Raw genomic sequence first — 21,388 nt, forward strand, 5'->3', positions numbered from 1 at the left:
AAAAGGAGAACTGAACAGGAAAACTCAGAACAACAATCTTTGGCCAGTGAGAACATGTAAATCTCCAAGGAGACCTGGTTAAATTCAGGAAAAATGTATTAGTATAAAAAATTGGAAGGTCTTTCTTGGTGGTGCTCATGTTCGTTCTGAAATAGTACACTCTAGCCTGTATTAGAGTTTTGAGAGTTTACAGTAGAATTCTAAAATGTGAGTTGTTCCAGCTTTCAAGGGCTACAGTTGAGATATTGATTGTGTTGGAGAATCATCATCTTTTGCTTCAGCTTCATGAGTCCTTTGATGCCACAAATTACCTTCAGAGAAAAACCATATACAGAAATGAGGTTAGTACTTTTCTAGCTACTCACACCCCAAAGAGAATAAAGTGTTAGATAGGAGACAGACTGGTTTCTTCATATTGTACCAGGAATCTCTGAACCATCAGAGAAACCAGCTGATATCAGGAGAACCAAACACAAATGAGAATTCTTAGAGCCTGATAATATGAAACTGCTATTGACTCCATCAGAGTTTCAAAAATTCTTTAAAGCTACAAACTCTGATAGATTCTTAGGGAATCAAAACAGTTGAACTTTACCTGAGAAAACATAGCTTGGTCCAAGGGATTCACTCTTGACATATGTGCAAACACTTGGCTCCTTAGAAATCAAACAAACTACTATCCTCTAACCCTGTTTTCCTATGACCATTACTGCAACATCTTGTATGCTTGCAGATTGTCTAGCCCCAAATGTATGAAAGATCACAAACATCAGATTTGGCATAACTTTCAACTCTTAAGAGACCTTTCTTTTGGACCCTACTGACATATCAGCAATTCTTAGAACCAATTTTGAAGGACACTTGGATGGAACCAAAACTTAAGCAATGAAATATATCAAAATTCCATGTTTCTATAGACTTACTATAACAGATAGGTGAAAAGTGTCTATTAATTAACAGAAACTGTTCTTGACCCTTAGAAATACATCAGGCAGTAAAATAACTCCCTGATTGCATTTTTCTTTTCAGCTGTCCATATCACAGAGGCTGCATAGTAATGTTTTTTCTCATGTTCTCTCCCTACCAGTGTCCACATCACTTTCTAATTCACATTTTGTTGTAGACACTGTTTGGAATTATCCAGACTTTGCTCTCTTCCAGCTTTTCCACTATTATCATGCCTGTGAATGTTTCTTATATTGTTCTAATGGAGACTTTGGATTCCTGAGAGGTAGTCTTTTGGGAAAATCATCGTGAGCCCCATGCTTATGGAAGAGACTCACCAATGAAATGGTGAAATTTGTGGCCTGATTTAGGCTTTCCTTCCTCTTGTAATTTCTTTTTTCCCAGTTTGCGAAATTTAAATTTCAATCCGAGGCTTCTAGTGTCAGCATTTGAAGATTTTTCCTGAGAAACCATAGCAAGAAGAAGGTCAAAATATTAGTTACTTGACATTCATAAGTAATTCCTAGAGGCCTGGCAAGGTGATGCACAAGAATGACTACAGAAAGCAGGCAGGTATATTCTCTAGCCAGTATGAGATACTCACTGGTCACACATCCTAGGAAAGGAATTTAGCTTTACCAAGAGCCTATTCTATGCCAGCTGCCTTACTAGATACTTCAATAAATGTGCATATAAGCCTGAAAACAAGCTGGAAAAAATATTATCATCACTACATTAGAAAAGAAAAATCAGAGGCTCAGAGAGGTTAAATATTTCACCTGAGGTCATGTGGCTAGGAATTGGAAATGTAGGCTTGCTGGGTTTACTTCTGCATCATATGGCACCTCTGCATGAATTAGAAAAAAGCACCCTTTTCTTCAGATATACAATTGATGACCTCCGGCTAATATCCTTAGCCAAGTACTTTCTTATAGGATAGACCCTGCCTCCCAGGCCATCTGCTTCTCTATCAGGAATGCAAAGATGGATTTCTAAATGAAGCTTTTATTTATGAATAAATGGATTCTCTGTTGACCAGATTATGGAGGCTCTGTAAGTGTGGCCCAGCCTCCCAGTCTCTTGCTCTTGCTACAGCATTCTGACTTTGGTACTAGCTTTTGTAAGACATACTTCTGAGGTTAACTTGGTTGTTATAAAATCCAGTCAAATACATTCCAAACAGCTTTCAGATTATCATGTTTTGGGGATTATCCATACCTACAATTTATACCCTGTTAGGTGAAGGATATAAATCTGTCCTTTTCCTCTTTTTAGTTCTACTTTGTCTCCTCTAGTAATCCTACTAGCTATATACATCAACTTTCAGAATTACTTTTCAGAAGTAACTGTAAGAAAGGGCACAGGACATTGGCCTCAGAAAAACCCTTGGAAAGTCTAATGAATTCTTGAGTCTCATCCTATCCCCCCCCTGCAAATTGGATCATAATCTTCTGTGAGCAATACTGGTATCAAGTATCAACATCTTCATGGCTTTCTTTTGATCTACTCTCTCCTTTATAATCTCACTTCTATGGAAATACTGGAACTCAGAAAAAGATTATGTCATAGGCCAAACCGATTAATATATAAAGTGGGATCTCAGGGTATGGACATTTTTGATCTCATGTTGCTCAATATCCAGTCCATTTGCCTATTTCAGGAGTTTGGTGAGAGTCAGCTGAATTGGGTAATGGTGGAACAGGGTACAATCATATTTTACACCCTTTGCTGTCTAACATGTTTCCTTTACTCAGAGGCAGCGTCAGGATCTTCAAGCAGAAAAGGCTTTGGAGAGTACTTGACACATCATAAATAGCATAATTTACCTAGTGATAAGTAGGCATCGTTGTGTCATTTGATTTATGAAAAGGGACTATTTTTCAGTCTTTGGGAAGCAATTAGATTTGTTTTAAAAAATTACAGTTTCCTATATCTGAGAGATAGTCACTGCTGCTATGCTCAATTTTCTTTTAAGCCATATACCTGCTAAGGGGTGACGCTGGAAGAGCCTACTAACTTCCCAGAGGTGAAAAGACAGAAAACAGTGGGAGGAGGTGATATTTGGAAGATTCATCTATCAGTGTGGCCTGGGAATGAAACATTTAGAACACATTTTGCCTGTAAACAATTTTCATGGTAAGTACTGGAGAAGTTTCATGCTGGTAAGTACTGGAGAAGTTCAGCAGCTACTGTGCAAGGAGGGGGCAATTTGAAGTCAGGAAACACAGATAAATCCCAGTCTCTCCTTTTCTTTTCTGATGATCTCTTGCTACAAAGTGGGTCTTCATTTATCTTCCTATGGTAACCCCATTTTTCATGATCTCTGCCTTGTTCTAGTCTCTTAAGATGAGATGAGGAAGAAAACACTCCATTAAAGTTAAAGTTTAAAGCTACCACAAACTGCTTCAGTTACCACGCTATCATACTGGAAGATAAGGTACTGAGGAAGAATTCTCTTTTCCCCTTTATTTCGATCTCTAAGTTATGTACCTCTGGAAAAATGATTGAATTCATCCAGTTGATCTCTGATAGCTTTTCAAACTCCTTATTCATAGCATCCAGAGCAGTTTGTAGTGTGGCTTCATCCTCAGCATCTTTCAACTGCCACAGACAGGAAAAAGAATGAGTGCCCAAATGCCAAGAACTCTGCATTCATAGACTCTTGCCCTCCCCCTTACTCCTAGTTCCTTCTAGGGGCCAAGGCACCACAGAGTGACAACTGGTATTTCCTTTGGCCTATCATCTGCTTTTTGGTTTCTTGAAAGTAAGATCTAGCTACAGAAAGTTCTCTTCTTTCTTAACAGGAAGAGCCAAGAATTTGACAGATGGTGGGCACACTTTGGGCCTGGGCATACTCATTGTTTGGTAAACAAAGAAATTTTGTCCACTATCATTTAACACTTAGTTTTTTTTCCCTACAGTTTAGGGTCTAGGACAAAGTTTCTGGAACCATCACAGTGTCCCCCTATATAACAGCTACCAAGTTTTTAGCACGTATTGTATTCCAGAAATTATGCAACATAATTTGATTCTTCATTCCCAATAACTTTATAATACTTTAAAAGTATTGTCCTCATTTCATATGTAAGAAAACAGACTCATAAATTTGGTGCTCAACAATACATGGATAAACAGAAGCCAGATCTGTTTAACTCAATAACCTACCTTTTATACAACATTATCACAGAAAAGGACATGTGGGGTGGCCACAAGAAGGGAGGCCAGATGCCAGGAGAAATTTTTATTGCACACTTACTGTAATTTAAAAGCTATTTCGTAAAGCAAGGAGAAATGGTTAGAGAAAGACTGGTTCAAATTTTCCATTCCTGGTAGAGGGTCTGCTTCCCTAGGTTGTGCTGTAGCCCCTGGCTATTCACTCTTAGTAATTAAATAACGAACCTAGCTTGTCCCTCAGGTTCAGGAAACCAAATCTAAGTGCTCCCTAGTAAACCCTATACCCACAGGATGCACTCTGTACAGTGTATGGGAGACTAGATCCTTTTGAGATCATCTCCAATGCACACAAACCAAATTCTAGATCAGCAATACAGATGAGATCATTTATGTTCCATTAGTTAATAAGCTGGGGACACAGAAACACACTGACAGAAACACACTTATATATTCAGCCCGGAAAGCCTTGCAGCTCAGCTAAACTGGCCTCATCTTTTCTCTCAGTCATGTACTCTGCTTTTGATCTGGCACATTTGTGGCTTTTTGCTGTGTCTGGCCTGTTTTCTGCTCCAGCCATAGATAGTGCTTTATTACCTATCACAATTGGATGTAAGTGAATGTTCAGGGGGTGGGATGGGAGGTTATGGCTAGTCAGATGGAATATGAAGGAGAAACAAGTCAGGGCTGACAAATAAGTTCTTTTACTTTACAAATAATGACAGAACAATACAAAGTAGTCCGGATACACAGAGTAAATGTATACCAAATAAAGAAAGTAGGAATTATCGGTGGGATTCAATTTGTTGAAAAACTAAATTCCCACTATATTGGCCCCCTAGAGGTCCATGTGTTAAAGGCACTACTGGAAGTTGGTGAAGCCTTTAGGAGACAAGGCTTAGTAGGAGGTGTTCTGGTCATTTGGGTATGCCATTAAAGAGGATAGTGAGACCTCTGCCTGTCTTCTTTCACTCTTTTTCATTATTGATCATGAGGTAAACAATTTTGCCCCACCATGTTCTCTTCAACAGGATGTGCTACCTCACCACAAGCAAAAGCTACAGAGCCAACAAATCATGGATTGGAATCTCTAATAAACAAACAAATAACTGTTTTTTTCTTTGTCTTTTTGAGGCAGGGTTTCACTATTGCAGTTCAGGCTGATCTTAAATTCTTTATAACCCAGGCTGGCCTAGCACTTGCAGCTATCCTCCTGCCTCAGCCTCCTGGGTCCTGGGAATACAGGCATGTGCTAATATGCATGGGCTTTTCCTCTCTCCTGATTATTTCAGGAACTTGTTGCAGTTACAGAAAGCTGACTGACAAAGGCCAACACTGAGCTTGTTATTGCCCTCTTTCTTCAAGGGGAAGAATGTTAGCCCTTGATATAGTGAGATAAAGCCTTACCTTCCTCCTACCTCTATGATAGCCTGTTTGGAAATAGATGGTCATTCTTAGTTACTGTTGCCTGCCTTCTGGCTTCATTTGGATATGTATATATCTGTATGGGAGTGGGTGGGTGGCAAGGTTTCACCAGGTTCTTTGAGATAGGAGCCTTCTAGACGCTCCTGCCCTATGGTAAAGTATGCTTAAATTAAATTGTTGACTGTGATGGACGAGTTTCCAGGACATAAGCTTCAAGAAAGCCTAAGTAGCAGTGAGAGGTTAAACTCTCATATTTTCTGCTGCCCAACCTGGCAAGGACACTGAATACTGCTTATATATAGAAAGTACTCCTGCTGTTGTTGCATAAAGCTAAGGGCCACTAGCTTGGGGCTCAGATGCCAAGATCGCCTGGCCTGAGTGTTTCAGATACTCTGTCCCTGAGCAGTAAGCCAATTAGATATGCAAATGAAAAGTAGAAGTGGATATTTCTTGTAGCTTCATCTCAGAAGCCCTTCTTCAAACAAACTTTAATTAGATGATAGGTAGCACCTGCCTCTCAGACTTAGCAGCCAGCCTCAAAGTGGGGGTGATCATGATCAGGTACCTCGTCAAAGCACATTTATCAAGTATGCCCATTCTGAGAAAAGTATTTCCATTCTGAGAAAAATGAAACTAGTCTTGTGGCCTAAAAACAAAGTCTTAGTCCATTTTTTCTAGTACTAATGTTGGGCCACTGCCGTGTTACTAGGCACTTATGATACAATAGTTTGCTAAATTCTCAAGGATAACCAGGCAGATTGAGATCACAACTTCTATTTTGTAGATGGAAACTAAGACTCAGAGAAGTTATTTCACACTGCTAGTGTTATGGATTGAATTGTGCCCTATTCTCAAAACATGTTGAAGTTCCCAATACCTTGGAATATAACCTTATTTGAAATTTGAGACTTTGTAGAAGTAATTAATTATTAAGTTGAAGTCATACTGGATGAGGCTGACCCCAATCCAATATGACTCATGTTCTTAAGATGACCATATGAAGGCAAAGATACTCAGGGAGAATGCTGTTTGATGATAGAGACAGAGGTCAGAGTGATGCATCTACAAGCCAAGGAACACCAAAGATTTACACAAACCACTAGAAGCTATGAAGAAGTAAGCAAGGATCTCTTATAGGTTTCAGAGGGGATGAAGCCTTACTAACATCTTAATTTTGGATTTCTAAATTTCAGAATTGTGAGGCAATAAGTTTCTTTTGTTTTAAGTCACATAGTTCCTGGTACTTTGTTAAAGCAGCCTTCTGGAATTGAAACAACTAGTAAATAGCAGATCTGGAATTTGAATCAAAAGTTCCCTAAGCTTTCCCACTAGTTCATATTGTCTTTCAACATGTAGAAAAAACATCTAGAAACTTGAGAGCTCAAAATACCTTACTCTTCTATGCACCATATCAGGTATGATGAGAAGATCTGACCTTTAATTGGCCTGGTTGGGACCCAGGAGACATTTGAAAAAAGAAAGAAGGGATTTCTTTCAAGAAATTAACATAACATGAATTAGCATAACCTATGAAATAATGCAATCAATGACAACACTGGATGACAAAGCAGAGACTGCCATGCGAAGACCTGCTCAAACTGACCCCATGTTTGCAGTACCCGGGAACCAAGCACAGATTTCACATGGTATTCTTTGACATGCCATGCTCCATCCCCCTCCACTCACCAACTTTTCATCCAGGAAAGCTTTTGTGTCACTGTAGAGACCTTTAAGGCTAAATGTAACATCTACTGCATCAGTTCTGCTTAGAGTCTGAGAAAAGAAAAGACAGGAAGGGAAAGGACAAAGACAGAGGACTTGGTTAGTAGGCATGCAGCTGGCTTTTTCATCTGAAGTAAGAGCAGGCTAGTAGAATGCAGCTGTAGATGAAAATTAATATTCAAAATATAGCACATCTAATACAACATAGGCACCAATCAATCAGAACTGATGCCAGCTGTCAACTGGTACAGCTGTATTGGTGTGCACTACAAAGTAGCACAGAAAAACTTAGCTTTTGGTGTCATTCATTGGATAAAGAGGGTATATGAAAATAGGAAAACCAGTGGATAAATTTGAGGCTAGTCACTGTCCCTACACTAAAATCAACTTTTCTATGGCAAGTAGAGTTTGACTCAACTATCCCTTTTTTCAAAACTCTATATCTGGGGTCCCAGGCCTCTTAGGACTATCTAGGCTACTGAAGATCAAACTCATGACCTCGTGCTTACCAGTAAGGTGCTTATGCTGCTGAGCTAAATCCCTGGCCCAAATTCTAGTATTTTTGCCTAGCACTAAAGTGTGTTTTTTGTTTTTTGGTGGTGGAGATGGATGTAATCCCACGCTTCATGTATGCTAGGTAAGGGCTCTGAAGTTACTTTGTAAAAAAGCATTGTTTAAATCTTTTGGCAGTAGGGAAAATCATGAAATGGTACATTTAACAGTATCTGATTTGAACCTTTTCCTCAAAAGGGAAACTAGAGAACCTTAGAGCTCTGATTTCAATGCCAGCTATCACTTTCTCAAGTTATAGAAGGAAACACCTGGGACTGGAAAGGTCCAAGGCCAATTTGCTCTCCATCCACTGCCATTTCTTCTCTGAACCTGGTATGGTGGGTAGGTATGAGGAAAAAGTGTTGGTTGTCAGGCTGATGAAATCTACTGTAGGATTTCCCCAGTAGCCACCTTGGTCCTATAGAAAGTCAGAAAATTCCTGGCTTTCCATCCACTCCTTAAATTTCCTGCCATAACCCTTTTCCAGTTTCTTCATCCAACCTATTCTTCCCCATTCCTTCTCTTTCATTTCTTCTTTTCTAATTTTGATCCTGTCCTTCATCTATCCCTTTTTCCTTACCTCAGTGATAATACAAAAAGATGCACCTGCCCTATTTCCACTGTCTTGGCCATAAAATATATTGTTCAAGATGTTAACACTAGCATTCACAGAATCCATGAGGACAGACATGTGCTGGTGGATCTTGCTGAGGTCATTAAGTCTGTAATAAAACAAGAACAGTAGATGAGCTGGGAGCTCAGAACTTTTGGTTTGATGTACTCGTGAGTGTAGAAATGAAAGCCCTAGGCATTGGATTTGAACTCTTTTTCTCTCTCATTAGTTTTTCTCTTCTCTTCGTATCCCTGATGTCAGTAAACATTTCTGTTCCTCTCTAAGTATTCATTTTTGTGCATCTTTGTTTCACCTGAATTGAGATACTGGGAACTTTGTTAGGGTAGGAAGCTAAAATAGAGTAGTATAGATAACTCTAGAAATTACAAAGCCTTTTTGATATTTAAGGGCAAGGATAACATTCTTAGTACCATTGAATCTGAAATAGCATCAGGGAATCAGAACTTATCTTTGGGCCTCATGGGAAATGTCCATGCTGCCTTATTTCCAACCACAAGGAATATTATCTGGGGGTTGTCAGAGCCCTTAATCAATTTTTAGAGCCCTAGGTGACATTCCTTTCTGAGGTCAGATTCTCTGGCAGTCAATGGATATAAATTGGCTGCTTCTCTCTATCCCTTCTCATGTTTCCCAGTCCTTTACTGTGACCAGTTTACTTACTTGCTAATGAGGTTTTCTGCAAGTCGAGCTAAGTGCTTCATCTGGGCATACTCCTCATCAGAGAGACTATCTTGAAAGTCCTGGGAATCCAACTGGGGTTGAGGCACAGCTTGAATTTCATTATGTTTGCACTTCCACATTTTCATTGAGTTCTCAAAGTCCTAGAGATGAACACAGTGGCAGATCCTAATGAGTGCAATCCCTAAGAAGACACCTGACAGATCTATTTGAGTCTGACATTTGTGGGTAATGAGTGGGTATGGTACATAAAGGAGAATGTCAATCCCTCTTCATTCTTCCATAAATTCTTCCATCTCTACATCTATCTATCTTTCTAGTCAATGTTTAAGTTTTTGCTGTCATTAATATGCTTGGTTGTAGGAATCTTTAATTGGAAAGATATTTTAGTGTCCAGACACTCCTAGATTAGATCATCATGATCAATAAGAAAGTAGAGCACTTTCCATGTTCTCTTGTTTGCCCAATCTAGGCAATATGCTGTGATGGAACTTATAGCTAGATATACGAAATTTAATTGTAAATCATGTTTGTGTCATTTGCTAGTTATGCAACTGTTAGCAAGTTATTAAGATGGGCAAATTGTTTATTTACTTCACAGGATTGTTGGAAGGACATATGTGAGGCAATGCATATAAAGTATCCAGCATAAATTAGGTATTTTATAATTGGACATCCCCTTTCCTCTCTATTGCTGTTTCTATGGACTGTTCACAGGTTATAGTAGAAGACAGTACCCAAATACCAAAGAGCTGATAAATAATGGCTTCTTTGTAGCTTTAAAGGTTTAGCTAAATTGGTTGATGTTTGTGAGTTCAGAATTTTGAGGCACCTTAAAGGAACTTAGCGGCAATATTTAATATAGAATATGTTGCTGAAAGAACATTTCTCTATTATCATATGAATCCTTTAACTCTATGTGCAGTGAAATGCAGGATAGCCTTGTCCAAAACCATGGGAGACAGGGCCTTGTTTTGCTCTCTTGGAAAGTGGTTTGCAAATGTCCGTATGTATTTCAATGTCTTAAGGAATATGTTTACAAATATAGGCTCCTGGGGACCACCTCTCCTCATTCTGATCATAGTTCTGGTACATTTATAAGCAACATCACAGGTGACTCTGATAGCAAGGGCATGCAGGTTTTCCTTTGAAGAATTCTATTTGACTGGAAATATTCAGTTCTCATGTGATAGCTATAAATGAGGTAGTGTAGAAGCTCAAAATGGGCCTTTCTCCTCTTACCCGATCTCTCATCAGAACCTGGGCAGCATTTTTGTATCTAATCTTGATAAGACCTGGCCTCTGAACCCAGGCCTCCCCATCCACCTGCACAGGGATACCTTCTTCACCATCAATGGTTATCATCAATTCACGGCACTGTCAGAGAAAAGGAGAGCATATAGGGAAGAAAAATGAGGCAACCAACATAGATTAGTCTAATAATCTCATAGTTATGAACTGACTGTGTGTTGAAGCAGTACGGGCAAAGATGTGAATCAAATCATTCCAGGCAGAAACATGTATTTCTATGAACTTTTTGCTCATTGGTCTCTGCAACCTCTGTCTCCAAGCGTAGCCAACTCACCAAATTACCTGCTTCCTCAACTCTGGAACTCTTACACCCAGTTAATTCTTGGGGTTAACTATGTGCTTGTTTGCAGCCACAGAACTCAGCCTTTTATTGGTACCCACCCAACCCCTGCCTACCTGGGCAATACGATGGTGATGTAAATTGATGATACGGGACATAGCCATCTGCACAGTGCCAAAGATTGCCACCACTTCCAATTTCCTGTCATCTATTGCAGGAGCCTCATATTCCTAAGGAAGAAGAACCATGTCATATTTCCCACTATCATGAAATCACATTTTGTTTATGACAAACAAGTGTGCTTTAAAGATTCCTGGTGATAGTTTTCTAGTTTGTGAGTAGGAAAACTGCATTATTAAAAGAGGAATATACGAGGTAAAGAAGTGAGTCTGGGAAAAGGATGCAGAAATTGCAACTTTTAGCTCCTTTTCATATCATAGTTCACAGCCAGTTTATTCTCCGTTTAATCTAACATCATAAACTCCCACAGTCAGTCTTATTGGCCTAATGACTTTCCTAGGTGAGCTCAGAAGAAAGGGTTTTTGGTTAGTTTCCCAGGAGATTTTATTGACAGGCCACCTTAGAATAAAGAACATGGCCTTGATAATCTTTCTAGGGTCTTTCAGGCCTGAGAAATGGAGAATTCCAAGTCATGTGATACTTCAGAGTTGATCTAGACCTAAGGTTTTTGATCCATTCTTGGTTTCTTGAATGGTAATTGACTCTCCAATTGTATGTGTATAGATTCCAGTGGTGCTTTGCACACAGGGGGATCAGCTCCAGTGCCAGTGTGTCTGGCTACCACTTCCTGTTTAAGTTTTTCTTTTCTTTTCTTTCTTTTTTTCACTCTACTTTCTTCCTGGGTCAAGGGGATCCATTTCTTTCTTTGTGATATTCTCCAGAATGCTGTATTCCAGTATATGGGCTGTTTCTCTCAGAGAGAGAGTGACTCCTGGAGTATAAGCAGGGGCAGGGCAGGCTGGTCCCTCCCTTCTGAGATGGTTAACCACAGGGAGTCTTCAGTACACTAGTGTGTGCCATGTAGTCAGGGTTGGTTAGGGATAGCTTTAGGGAAACCTCGGCCGTGGCTATTGGATTGCACACAGGGGTGGGACTCAGTCTAAGCAATTTTCACCAATCTGCTCTGTGCTAGGAAATCACAGTGAAGTTGGGTGGTTGGCAAGCTTGAAGACCTTGGTGGGAAGATGTGGTCATGGAGGGAGCAGCAGACTCGATGAAGAATATAAAAAAATTTAGAATACATGAAACAGATTCAAGGAGATTATCAGGAAATTGAAAACGGCATTGAAAGCTGGCAAAACGACTTGAAAGAAATTAAAGATAGACTATCAAACCTTAAAGACAGGTGTGCAGCTTATGATCATGAAAGGAAAGAGCTCTTAAATGTAACAAGGAACCAGGAAGTAACAATACAAAGGCTGGAAGATGACAAGAGGATCTATAGCTTAGGAATAAAAAATATGAGTGAAGAAGCAGGGGTAAACAAAAATGAAATACAAAGAAATTTATAGAAATAATGAAGGAAAACTTCTCAAGCATAGAAAAAAAGAAATGATATTCATATATATGATGGATACAGAATTCCAGCTGTTATAACTTGGGCCCCAGTATAAAATCCAAGGAGGCAAGAGACTGAAAATTTAGGTGGCAAAGGCTTTATTTCCAGGCCTGGTGACCAGTCTCTGGGAGCCAATTTGCAGACTGTCCCCCAGAGACTGAAGGGAGGACTTTAAAAAGAGGCTGGAGGAAAAGGGGGGGGGGGAGAAACAAAGAAACCTGCAGAGCCATCAAACTTGTTGACCCGAGTATGGAAACTGTATTGCTGTCCACTTAGCTCTGACAATCTCAGTAGTTCCTGGTGTTTCTCAAATTACTCCCATCCTACAGACTGACATTATCTCAGAGTGGCACATCTGCAGCAATATTTGGGGAAGAAAGTGGACAGTTAATTATCCCAGGACAGCTCGTTTTCACTAGTGGGTGCGAAGGGGTCAAGAGTTACAAGAAGCTGAAACTTAACTTTTACAAAGATCTGATATCTAACTTATTTGATGCATACAGAACAAAAGGAAAGCACCGATTGGGGTTTGGGCCATAGTATTTGCTGGTAATTTCTTTGAAGCTAAACAGTTCTTAAAATTTGGGGCAGGCTCATTTTATGACAGATCATCACCGGGTTGGGAGGAGGTCACCAGAAACCCAAATTCTTTATGGCCTAGATAGATAGGTGAGGGGAGAGGGAGGCAATAAGGCACCATACAGAACAGAAAACGGCGGTTATGTGTCAAGGTCAGGGTAAAGGGTTAAACTCATACACAAATCTCTCTGCACACAAGCAGGTTACTTTAAACAAGTATAAATTAATGAGCCATTCCAGTTTTCTTTAGCTCTTTAGTGGAGAATAGAGGTGCCTAACAGTGATTAACAACCCTTGTTAGCTTGTTTTAGCACAACTTCTGTAGTTTGGAGAGGGCAACAATGGTGAACATGTCAATTAGGTGAGATTCTTGCAATTCTTTACAGAGGAGAGTATTGCTCAACATATCAATTAGGTCCCTTAACATATCAGTTAGGGAAAAAGGATAAAAAAAAAACACATTTAGTAAGCCACTTTACAGGTTTGCTATAATACACATATAACGAAGCTATTTTCTTAGAGTACAACACAGCCAGCTATAATCAAAGTAGATCTACAGCCAGACATACAATAATCAAGATCCCAGAAATTCAACACAAGAAGAGAATATTAAAAGCTATCAGAGAAAACAAACAGATCACCTATAAAGGCAAACTCGTCAGAATCATGACAGAATTCTCAACACAAACCATCAAGTCAAGAAGAGCTTGGAGTGAGGTAGTCCAAACCCTGAAATAAAATGGACTCCAACCCTGATTGATGTATGCTGAAAAACTATCTCTCAAAATTAACGAAGAAACAAGATGCTTACATGACAAAGAGGAATTGGGAGAGTTCATGACCACCAATTCAACCCTACAAAAAACACTAAAGGACATTCTAGGGAGAGAAAAAAGGTCCTGGCTTCAGGAACAGCAGCAGAGGGGGCTCACTGAACAGGGCAAACACTGTAATGAAGGGGAAAAGTAGACAACCAAAAGCAGAAAAATAACATGGCAGAGATGAGGCAGAGAAGATTGGCCATAATCTCTAACATAGATGGCCTCTTACACTAATAAAAAGAAACACAGACAGAGTGGATCAGGAGATAAGGTCCATCAACATCCTCTATATAAGAAATATAATTAACCTGAAATAGAGCTTATGGATTGAAAATCGAAGATGAGAAATGTGATAGGTTACCAGAAAAAAGTGGGGGTAGCTTGTCCTTCAGCTGCAGATTGGTATGAAAAACATAACATTGTTATACAATGGAGAACTACTCAGCTATAAGGAAGGAAAACCTTGAGGTTCTTGTAGGTAAATGGAATACAACTTGAGATTATGCTCCGGGGTAAAAAGGTTTAGAATCACTTAAGTTAATAACTGGTTGCCTCCCTAATCTAAAAACTAAAGGAGTTAGTAGGATACAAAACATACAATGCACCCTGTGAAAGTGAAATGGGAGTAATTGTCTAAAAAGGGAAGGCAGTGGCCATTGTTAATTTTGTATCATGATTTGAAACCTTTATTGTTTTCATTCCTCTGTTTAGTTTGTTTATATTCTGTTACAGTTTTTCTACTTGTACTAGATTTGATGGCATGGACAGCTATTCCAAAGATAGTAGGATATACTATAGTAACCATTTTTGATTTGCTATTAACTTGATTAGAAGCCCTTATTGCTTTTACTGTCTTGTCTTGACTGATTTTATTTATATCTGTTTTGTTTGATCACTGTCTTATTTTGAATGATTTTATTTGAATCTGTTTTTTTGATAGTATCAAGTCTGAGAGTATAGGCAACTACTTTGAAGGCATTAAGATTCACTATGATACTCACTCTGGTTTGACTATTATCTTCTTTTGAAGTCCTATAATGTCCCCAATGTGTTTTTTAATTGATTTTGTTCTGTACTGTTTTGTTCAATTTTATTATGCCTGATGATATTGGCAATTCTATTGAAGATAACAAGAGACATCCTGGTAACCACTGTTGATCACCTTGTGTTTTGGCTTTAAGACATGTACTATGTGCATCCCTTTGTTCTGACTGACTCCATTTTTTGCTCTCATTTGGTTTTATTCTCTTCAAAATAAAAAAAAATTCACATTAATTTCCACAGTGGTTGTACCAGTCTATAATCCTACCACCAATGAAGAAATATCACTTTCTCCCCACAGCCCCTCCAGCATTTGTTATTTGTTACTTTCTTGATGTTAGCCATCCTTTCTGGAGTGAGATAATATCTCAGTGTTTTTCCAGTTTGCATTTCTTGAATGACCAATGATGTTGAACATTTTTTCTTTTCTTTTCATTTTAAAGAGAGTAATAAAAAGCAAAGCAAAGCAAAACAAAACAGAACAAAGCAAATCAGAACAGAACAATGCAAGCCAAAGAAGACTTCAAAATGAGAAAACAGGAAATAAACACTGGCTACCATAATGTCTCTTGTTTTTTTTTTACATAGTTGTCCATAGCTTCACAGAAAATAAAATCAAAATATAATAGTATAAACCAATTTTTAAAAGAATGAAGGCATTATAGGAGTTCAAAACAAGATAATAGGAAATCAATATGGCTGCCATAATGTCTCTTGTTTTCTTTAAAATAGGTGTCCACACCTTTACACATACTGAAATAAAATAATAAAAACCCAGAATAAAACCAATAAAAAAGAATGACAGTATTACAGGACTTCAAAACAAGGTAACAGTGAAATGAACAATGGTTACTATAATGTCTCATTTTGTTCAAAATAGCTCTCAATGCTGTCACACATAATAAAATCAAGTAAAATAAAACAAAATGAAATAAATCCAAAGAAAAGCATAAAGTCATTATAGCATTTCAAAACAAGATGACACCAAATTAAAAGTGGCTACTAAAAATTTAAAATAAAAAAATGGCTACCATACTGTTTCATTTTCTTCAAAATAGCTGTTCATATACACATAGTAAAGTCAAATAAAACAAAAAAGTATAAAGCCAGTTAAACAAGAGTGTGAAAGCATTATAGGACTTCAAAAACAAGATAATAGGAAGCCAACAATGATTATTAAAATACATCCTGTTATCAAAATAGCTGCCCATAACATCAGACACAGTAAAATCTAACAAAGGAAGGCAGAATAAAACTAAACCTAATAAAATTAGGAAAATGATACAAGAGTTTAAGACAAGGATTTGAGCAAAGATGGAGGATAGATAACAGCTGGCTACAGAGGGTCCCTGAGATAGTCAACTTAGAATTCAACATAATACAGCAAGGGAAGCCCTGAGCAGAGGGAGATGAATTCTCTTGTCCCAAGAAGAAACTAAAGTGAGAAGAACCAATCAAACATACACTCCTGGTGCTATTATTGGAAAGCTAATTGTTCAGTGCTCCCGCAGTCACACTGAGGTCAGGGGTTGGCCAGCCAAACAGAGAGCTGAGCTGGTGGGAGCCTACATCAACCTGTGGTGAATGACAGAAAGGGAGGCTCCGGCAGATGATATTCTGGGACTGGGCAGGACTGGCAAGTACAAGGGGCAGCAGTGACTTCACTCAGTTGCTCCCTTCCTGAACAGGATTGGTGGAGTGAGGTAGGCCTGGGTCATGTGACCTGGCTGAGACCTAATAGTTTATCCAAAATCAATTTCCTATGGCAGCGACACACACTAACTCAGTGAAAGCCTCAGAAGTTTGACTGATCCGGAGGGGAGGGGCCAGCATATACTGTCCCTGTCTGCAACTCACTAGCACACTGCAGTGGGAAGGGGCACCTAGCCAGCATGCTTCAGAAGAATTGTAACCAACAAAAAAAGGAAACTAGGCCTCCTGGAAGAAACAAAAAAGATGGGAAGAGGAAGCAACAACAAAAAGTCCCCAGGTCCCAATCCTGAAAACATTGACCCAGGACACGTAAATATAAAGGAGAATGAGAACAGCAAACATGCAACATCAGATATGGCACCAGTGGACATAAAGAGATATATTCAAGACCTCATAGAGGAGTTCAAAAGTGAAATATTTAGCCAAGTAAAGCAAGATATAAGAACATTAATAAAAGAGATGCTAATCATCCTTCAAGAAGACACAGATGGAAGAAGGGAGCAACTCAAACATAGGAAAGAACCATTTGATGAAGAATATAAAGAAAATATAGAATACATGAAGCATATTCAAAGAGATTAACAGGAAATTAAAAACTCTATGGAAAGATGGCAAATCTGCTTGAAAGAAACTAAGGATAGATTATACAAACTGGAGGACAGTTTTGCAATGTGGGATTATGGAAGGAAAAACTTTAAAAAAAAACAAAAAAACCAAGAAGTAACAATACAAAGGCTAGAAGATGACAAGAGCATCTATAACTTGAGAATAAAGAATGTGAATGAAGAAACAGGGGTACAAACAAAGGAACTACAAAGGCTATTCACAGAAATAATTAAGGAAAACTTTCTAAACATAGGAAAAGGAAATGACATTCAGATGTATGAGGCATACAGAGCTCCAGCCACCTACAACCAAAACAGAGCTACATCCAGTCATATAATAATCAAGATCCCAGAAATTCAATATAAGAACAGAATATTAAAAGCTGTTAGAGACAAGAAACACATAACCTATAAAGAAAGGCCCATCAGAATAATGGCTGACTTCTCGACACAAACCATCAAGTCAGGAAGAGCCTGGAGTGAAATATTTAAAGTCCTGAAAGATAATAACCTCCAACCCAGATTGACATACCCTGCTAAACTGTCCCTAGAAATTAATGGAGAAACAAGATGCTTCCAAGACAAAGAGGCATTTGGGAAATTCATAGCCACCAATCCAACTCTACAGAGAATACTACAGGGCATTCTAGAGAGAGAGAAAAGTACTAGGATTCCAGGAACAGTGGCAGAGAGGCCACAATGAATGGAGCAGAAAACAGAATGAAGAAGATAAGCAGAACTGATGGCAAAAAAAAAAAGATCATAACAGAAATGAGGCAGAGAAGGTTGGTTATAATCTGTGATATAAATGGCCTTGATACACTGAATTGAAAAAACAAAAGAACCACATGTGGAGCACATTAGGAGGTAGGGTCCACTGATATGCTATTTATAGGAAATATAATTAATATGAAAAAGAGTACATGGACTGAAAATCAAGTATGAGAAAACAATGCTCTATGTGACAGAGAACCAGAGAGTAATAAGGGCAACTAGACCAGTATTTGTGGATAAGTTGGAAAGACAGGCTTTAATAGGCAAAGGAATGCAATTAGAAATCAAGGCCAGGAGAGAGAAGGTTCAGAACCACTTAGGTAAATAGCAGGTTGCCCCCCAATTTAAAACCAAGGGTCTTGGTCAGACCCCAAAATGCACAGTGTACCCCGGGGAAGTGAAAGGGGAGGGAAAGTCTTAAAAAAGATGGTAGATGATATTGTTAATAGTGTATCAGGATTTAAAACCCACATTACTCACACCACTCTGCTTAGATAGATTTTATTCTGTCCCACTTTGTCTACTTGCATTAGATCTGAGGGCACAGACATCTTTCCCAAACACATCAGGATACAGTAAAATAATCACCTTTAATTTCCTATTATCTTAATCTGGAGCCTTGTATGACTTATACTGTTTTATCATGACTGATCTTAGTTAAATCTGATTTGTTTGATTGTGGTTTGGTATAGACAGACTTTATTCAAAACTGATATGATTGATAGTATCAAGTCTGAGAGTATAGGCAACTACACTGAAGATGACAAGACTCTACGATACACATTCTGTTTTGGTAACTGCCTGTTTTTGAAGTTTTATACTATATACAAAGTTGTGTTTTTATTAATACTCTTTTGTACTGGTATATTCAATTATATTATGTCTGATGTTATAGCCAATTCTATTGAAGATAACAAGAGACAACATAGTAACAATGGCAGAACTCTTTGTACAATGGTCTTATATGTCTTTTTCACTTCATGTGTTTATAGGAATATGTATTGTTTTGTCTAGCTTTGTTTTGTTTCTTCCTCTAATATAGAAATGATAGAAATACATGTTAAGACTCACGCATGTGTAGAATATATAAACAGTTTATGAGAACTGATCTTATGATACATGATGAAATGAACAAATACTTTGAAGAAAAAGAGACACTAAAGTACCTAGTGCTGATCCTGGAGTGTCATAATGTGAAACTCAGCAATAGTATTATTCTTTGTTTAGAATGATTTTAGCCTGCCTTAGTTTGTTTAATCTCAACATAAATGAAGATATGGATAACTGCATGTATGTTTAAGTGTATAGGATTAACAACCATATTACTAAGTTTTTGTTGGATAGTTGAACAGAACTGTTTACAGTCTTGCTGTTTGAATTCCCATTTATATGTTCGCATTTATATGTTCCTCTTTTGTATCTTGAACAACTGAATAGTTGAGGACAGTATGTAAACATCAACTAGTGATTTCTTTATGTTTATTTTTCTTTGAATATATGTATTATTTCTACCCATTTTCTCTTTAGTCTTTCTTTAAATAAAATTTAAAATTAATAAATAAAAAAAGTTCAAGACAAGACAATGATAAATTAATACCTTTCTCTCTTATGTGTTTTTACCCCTATCACTTTCATAATATCTATTGTACTCTTTGGGTCCCACTAACTCCTTTTTTTATACTATGGTATACTTGTATGAGTTCAAACCATTTTGATGATGAACATGATCTCCAGTTGCATACACTTACATACAAGAGCTTCAAGAGCATTCTATTTTATAGCTGGGTAGCTTTCCATTGTACAAAATCACTGTATCTTTCTTGTACATTGTGTGGTATCCTGGCTTTTTCTGGTCTCCTGTCATGTGGAACAATTATTTTCCCTCCTTTGATTTTATATCTATGAATTTCCTTTTTGGTTAAATGTGTTTGCTGTATACAGTATATTGATGAATTTTTTTTCTTGATCCACTCTCCCTGTGTTTCTTTTTATCACTGAATTGGGGCTTTCTACATTAATGGTTACAACCCAGCATGCATTGATCCATCTCAGCCCTGCTATTCTCCTGCTGTTAGCCCTCCACTTTTCCTCTTCATTCAATTGCCTCTTCTGTTTGTTGATCCTCTTCTGCTGCTGTTCCTGGAGCCATGGTCATCTTTATCTCTCTCTAGAATTCCTTCAATACTCTCTGTAGTGTTGGTTTGGTGTTCATGAATCCCTTCAGTTGTTCTTTATCATGGAACAGTCTCTTCTCATCAATTCTGAAAGATAGTTTTTCAGGGTTTATCAACCTGACTTGGAAATTGTTTTCTTTCAGGACTTGAAACACTTCACTCCAAACTCTTCTTGACTTGATGATTTGTGTTGACAAGTCTGCCGTGATTCTAATGTGTTTTCCTTTATAGATGATCTACTTCTTTTTTCCTAACAGCTTTTAGTATTTTGTTCTTGTGCTGAATTTCTGGGATCTTGATGAGTATATGTCTGGGTATAGATTTAATTTGGTTATAGCTAGTTGGAATTCTATGTGCTTCACTTATCTGTGCCAGAGCCTTTCCCCATGTTTGGAAAGTTTTATGCTATTGCTTCTGTATAGAGTTTTTTCATTTCATTTGTGTTGACCATGCTTCTTCACTGATAGCTGTCACTCTTAAATTATTTTTATTTGCATCATCTTGCAGCTGTTGAATTGTTATATCCTGGTTCCTTGTTATTTTAAAGAGATTTTTCCTTTCACAATACCTAGCTGTGATCCTGTCTTCAAGCTCTGAAAGTCTACCTTCAGTCACTTCCAAGAGGTTTAGCCAGCTTTCAATTGACTTTTTAATTTCATGGATATCTCTTTAAATCTGTTTTGTGCTTTGCAATTCCTTTTTATATTGTTCAATAAAGATTTCCATCATTTTCCTATGCTCCTGTTTTTTTAAAACCTATGTCTTCTTTAGATAAGCTAAGCAACTCTTTCATTGTGTTTGTAATTTCTTCTTTTACCTGAGCAATTATTTTTGATGTGATTACTTTTACAGTCTCATAAAGTCTTTTCTTTACTTCAGTCACTATTCTATCAGAGACTTCAGGTCTGTTACTTACATTTTCTACCATGAGTATATTTCCCAGACTTGGTCTGTGTGGGCTAGATGTCTGAGATTGCCTTTTGCTCCTTTGTCTTGATGTTCTACTTGGTTCCTCCCAACAAAGCAGTGTGGGTACCCAGGTACTTTCCACACTGGCTGCCTCTCTGTGGTGTAGGGGAATGGGACAGGCATCTGGGTTTCTTGGACCCCATGTTAATAGGCAGGTAGCAGCATGTGGAGCAGGCTTTTCCAGATCCATGAAGCTACACTGGATCTTCCCCAATGGCCAGGGGTGCATGGGGGGTGGGGTCGCTTCTCTTAGCCTGTGTATCTACACCAGGACTCCTGCTTTGTTTGCAGGCACACAGGGCTGCATTTGTCTGATTCTCCCAGTTGGCAATGGCTGCCCAAAGGAACCAAGGATGTCTAATGGTGGCCTGTGGGTGCACAGGGCTTACCTGGCTGCATGTTCCTGCTTATGCTG

At 38.3% G+C, this 21,388-nt stretch overlaps 1 protein-coding gene across 1 annotated transcript in view; it reads right to left on the reverse strand.

Annotated features, from left to right (window-relative positions):
• Window positions 1–231: 231 nt before the first annotated feature.
• The window catches only part of Dgkk (diacylglycerol kinase kappa), a 183,178-nt gene continuing 162,021 nt past the window's right edge, over window positions 232–21,388 (reverse strand). Inside the window, exons 21-28 of the mRNA XM_003461978.1 lie at window positions 10,835–10,948; window positions 10,370–10,504; window positions 9,110–9,270; window positions 8,396–8,537; window positions 7,228–7,314; window positions 3,436–3,546; window positions 1,284–1,407; window positions 232–311 (exon numbers count right to left, since the gene is read on the reverse strand). Coding sequence (XP_003462026.1) covers window positions 232–311; window positions 1,284–1,407; window positions 3,436–3,546; window positions 7,228–7,314; window positions 8,396–8,537; window positions 9,110–9,270; window positions 10,370–10,504; window positions 10,835–10,948 — 954 coding nt within the window. The remainder of the gene's footprint in view (window positions 312–1,283; window positions 1,408–3,435; window positions 3,547–7,227; window positions 7,315–8,395; window positions 8,538–9,109; window positions 9,271–10,369; window positions 10,505–10,834; window positions 10,949–21,388) is intronic.

The sequence above is a fragment of the Cavia porcellus genome, unplaced genomic scaffold (genome assembly GCF_034190915.1).
Source record: "Cavia porcellus strain 051 isolate PalLab524CR breed Dunkin Hartley unplaced genomic scaffold, mCavPor4.1 scaffold_3, whole genome shotgun sequence".
Taxonomy (NCBI): Eukaryota; Metazoa; Chordata; class Mammalia; order Rodentia; family Caviidae; genus Cavia; species Cavia porcellus.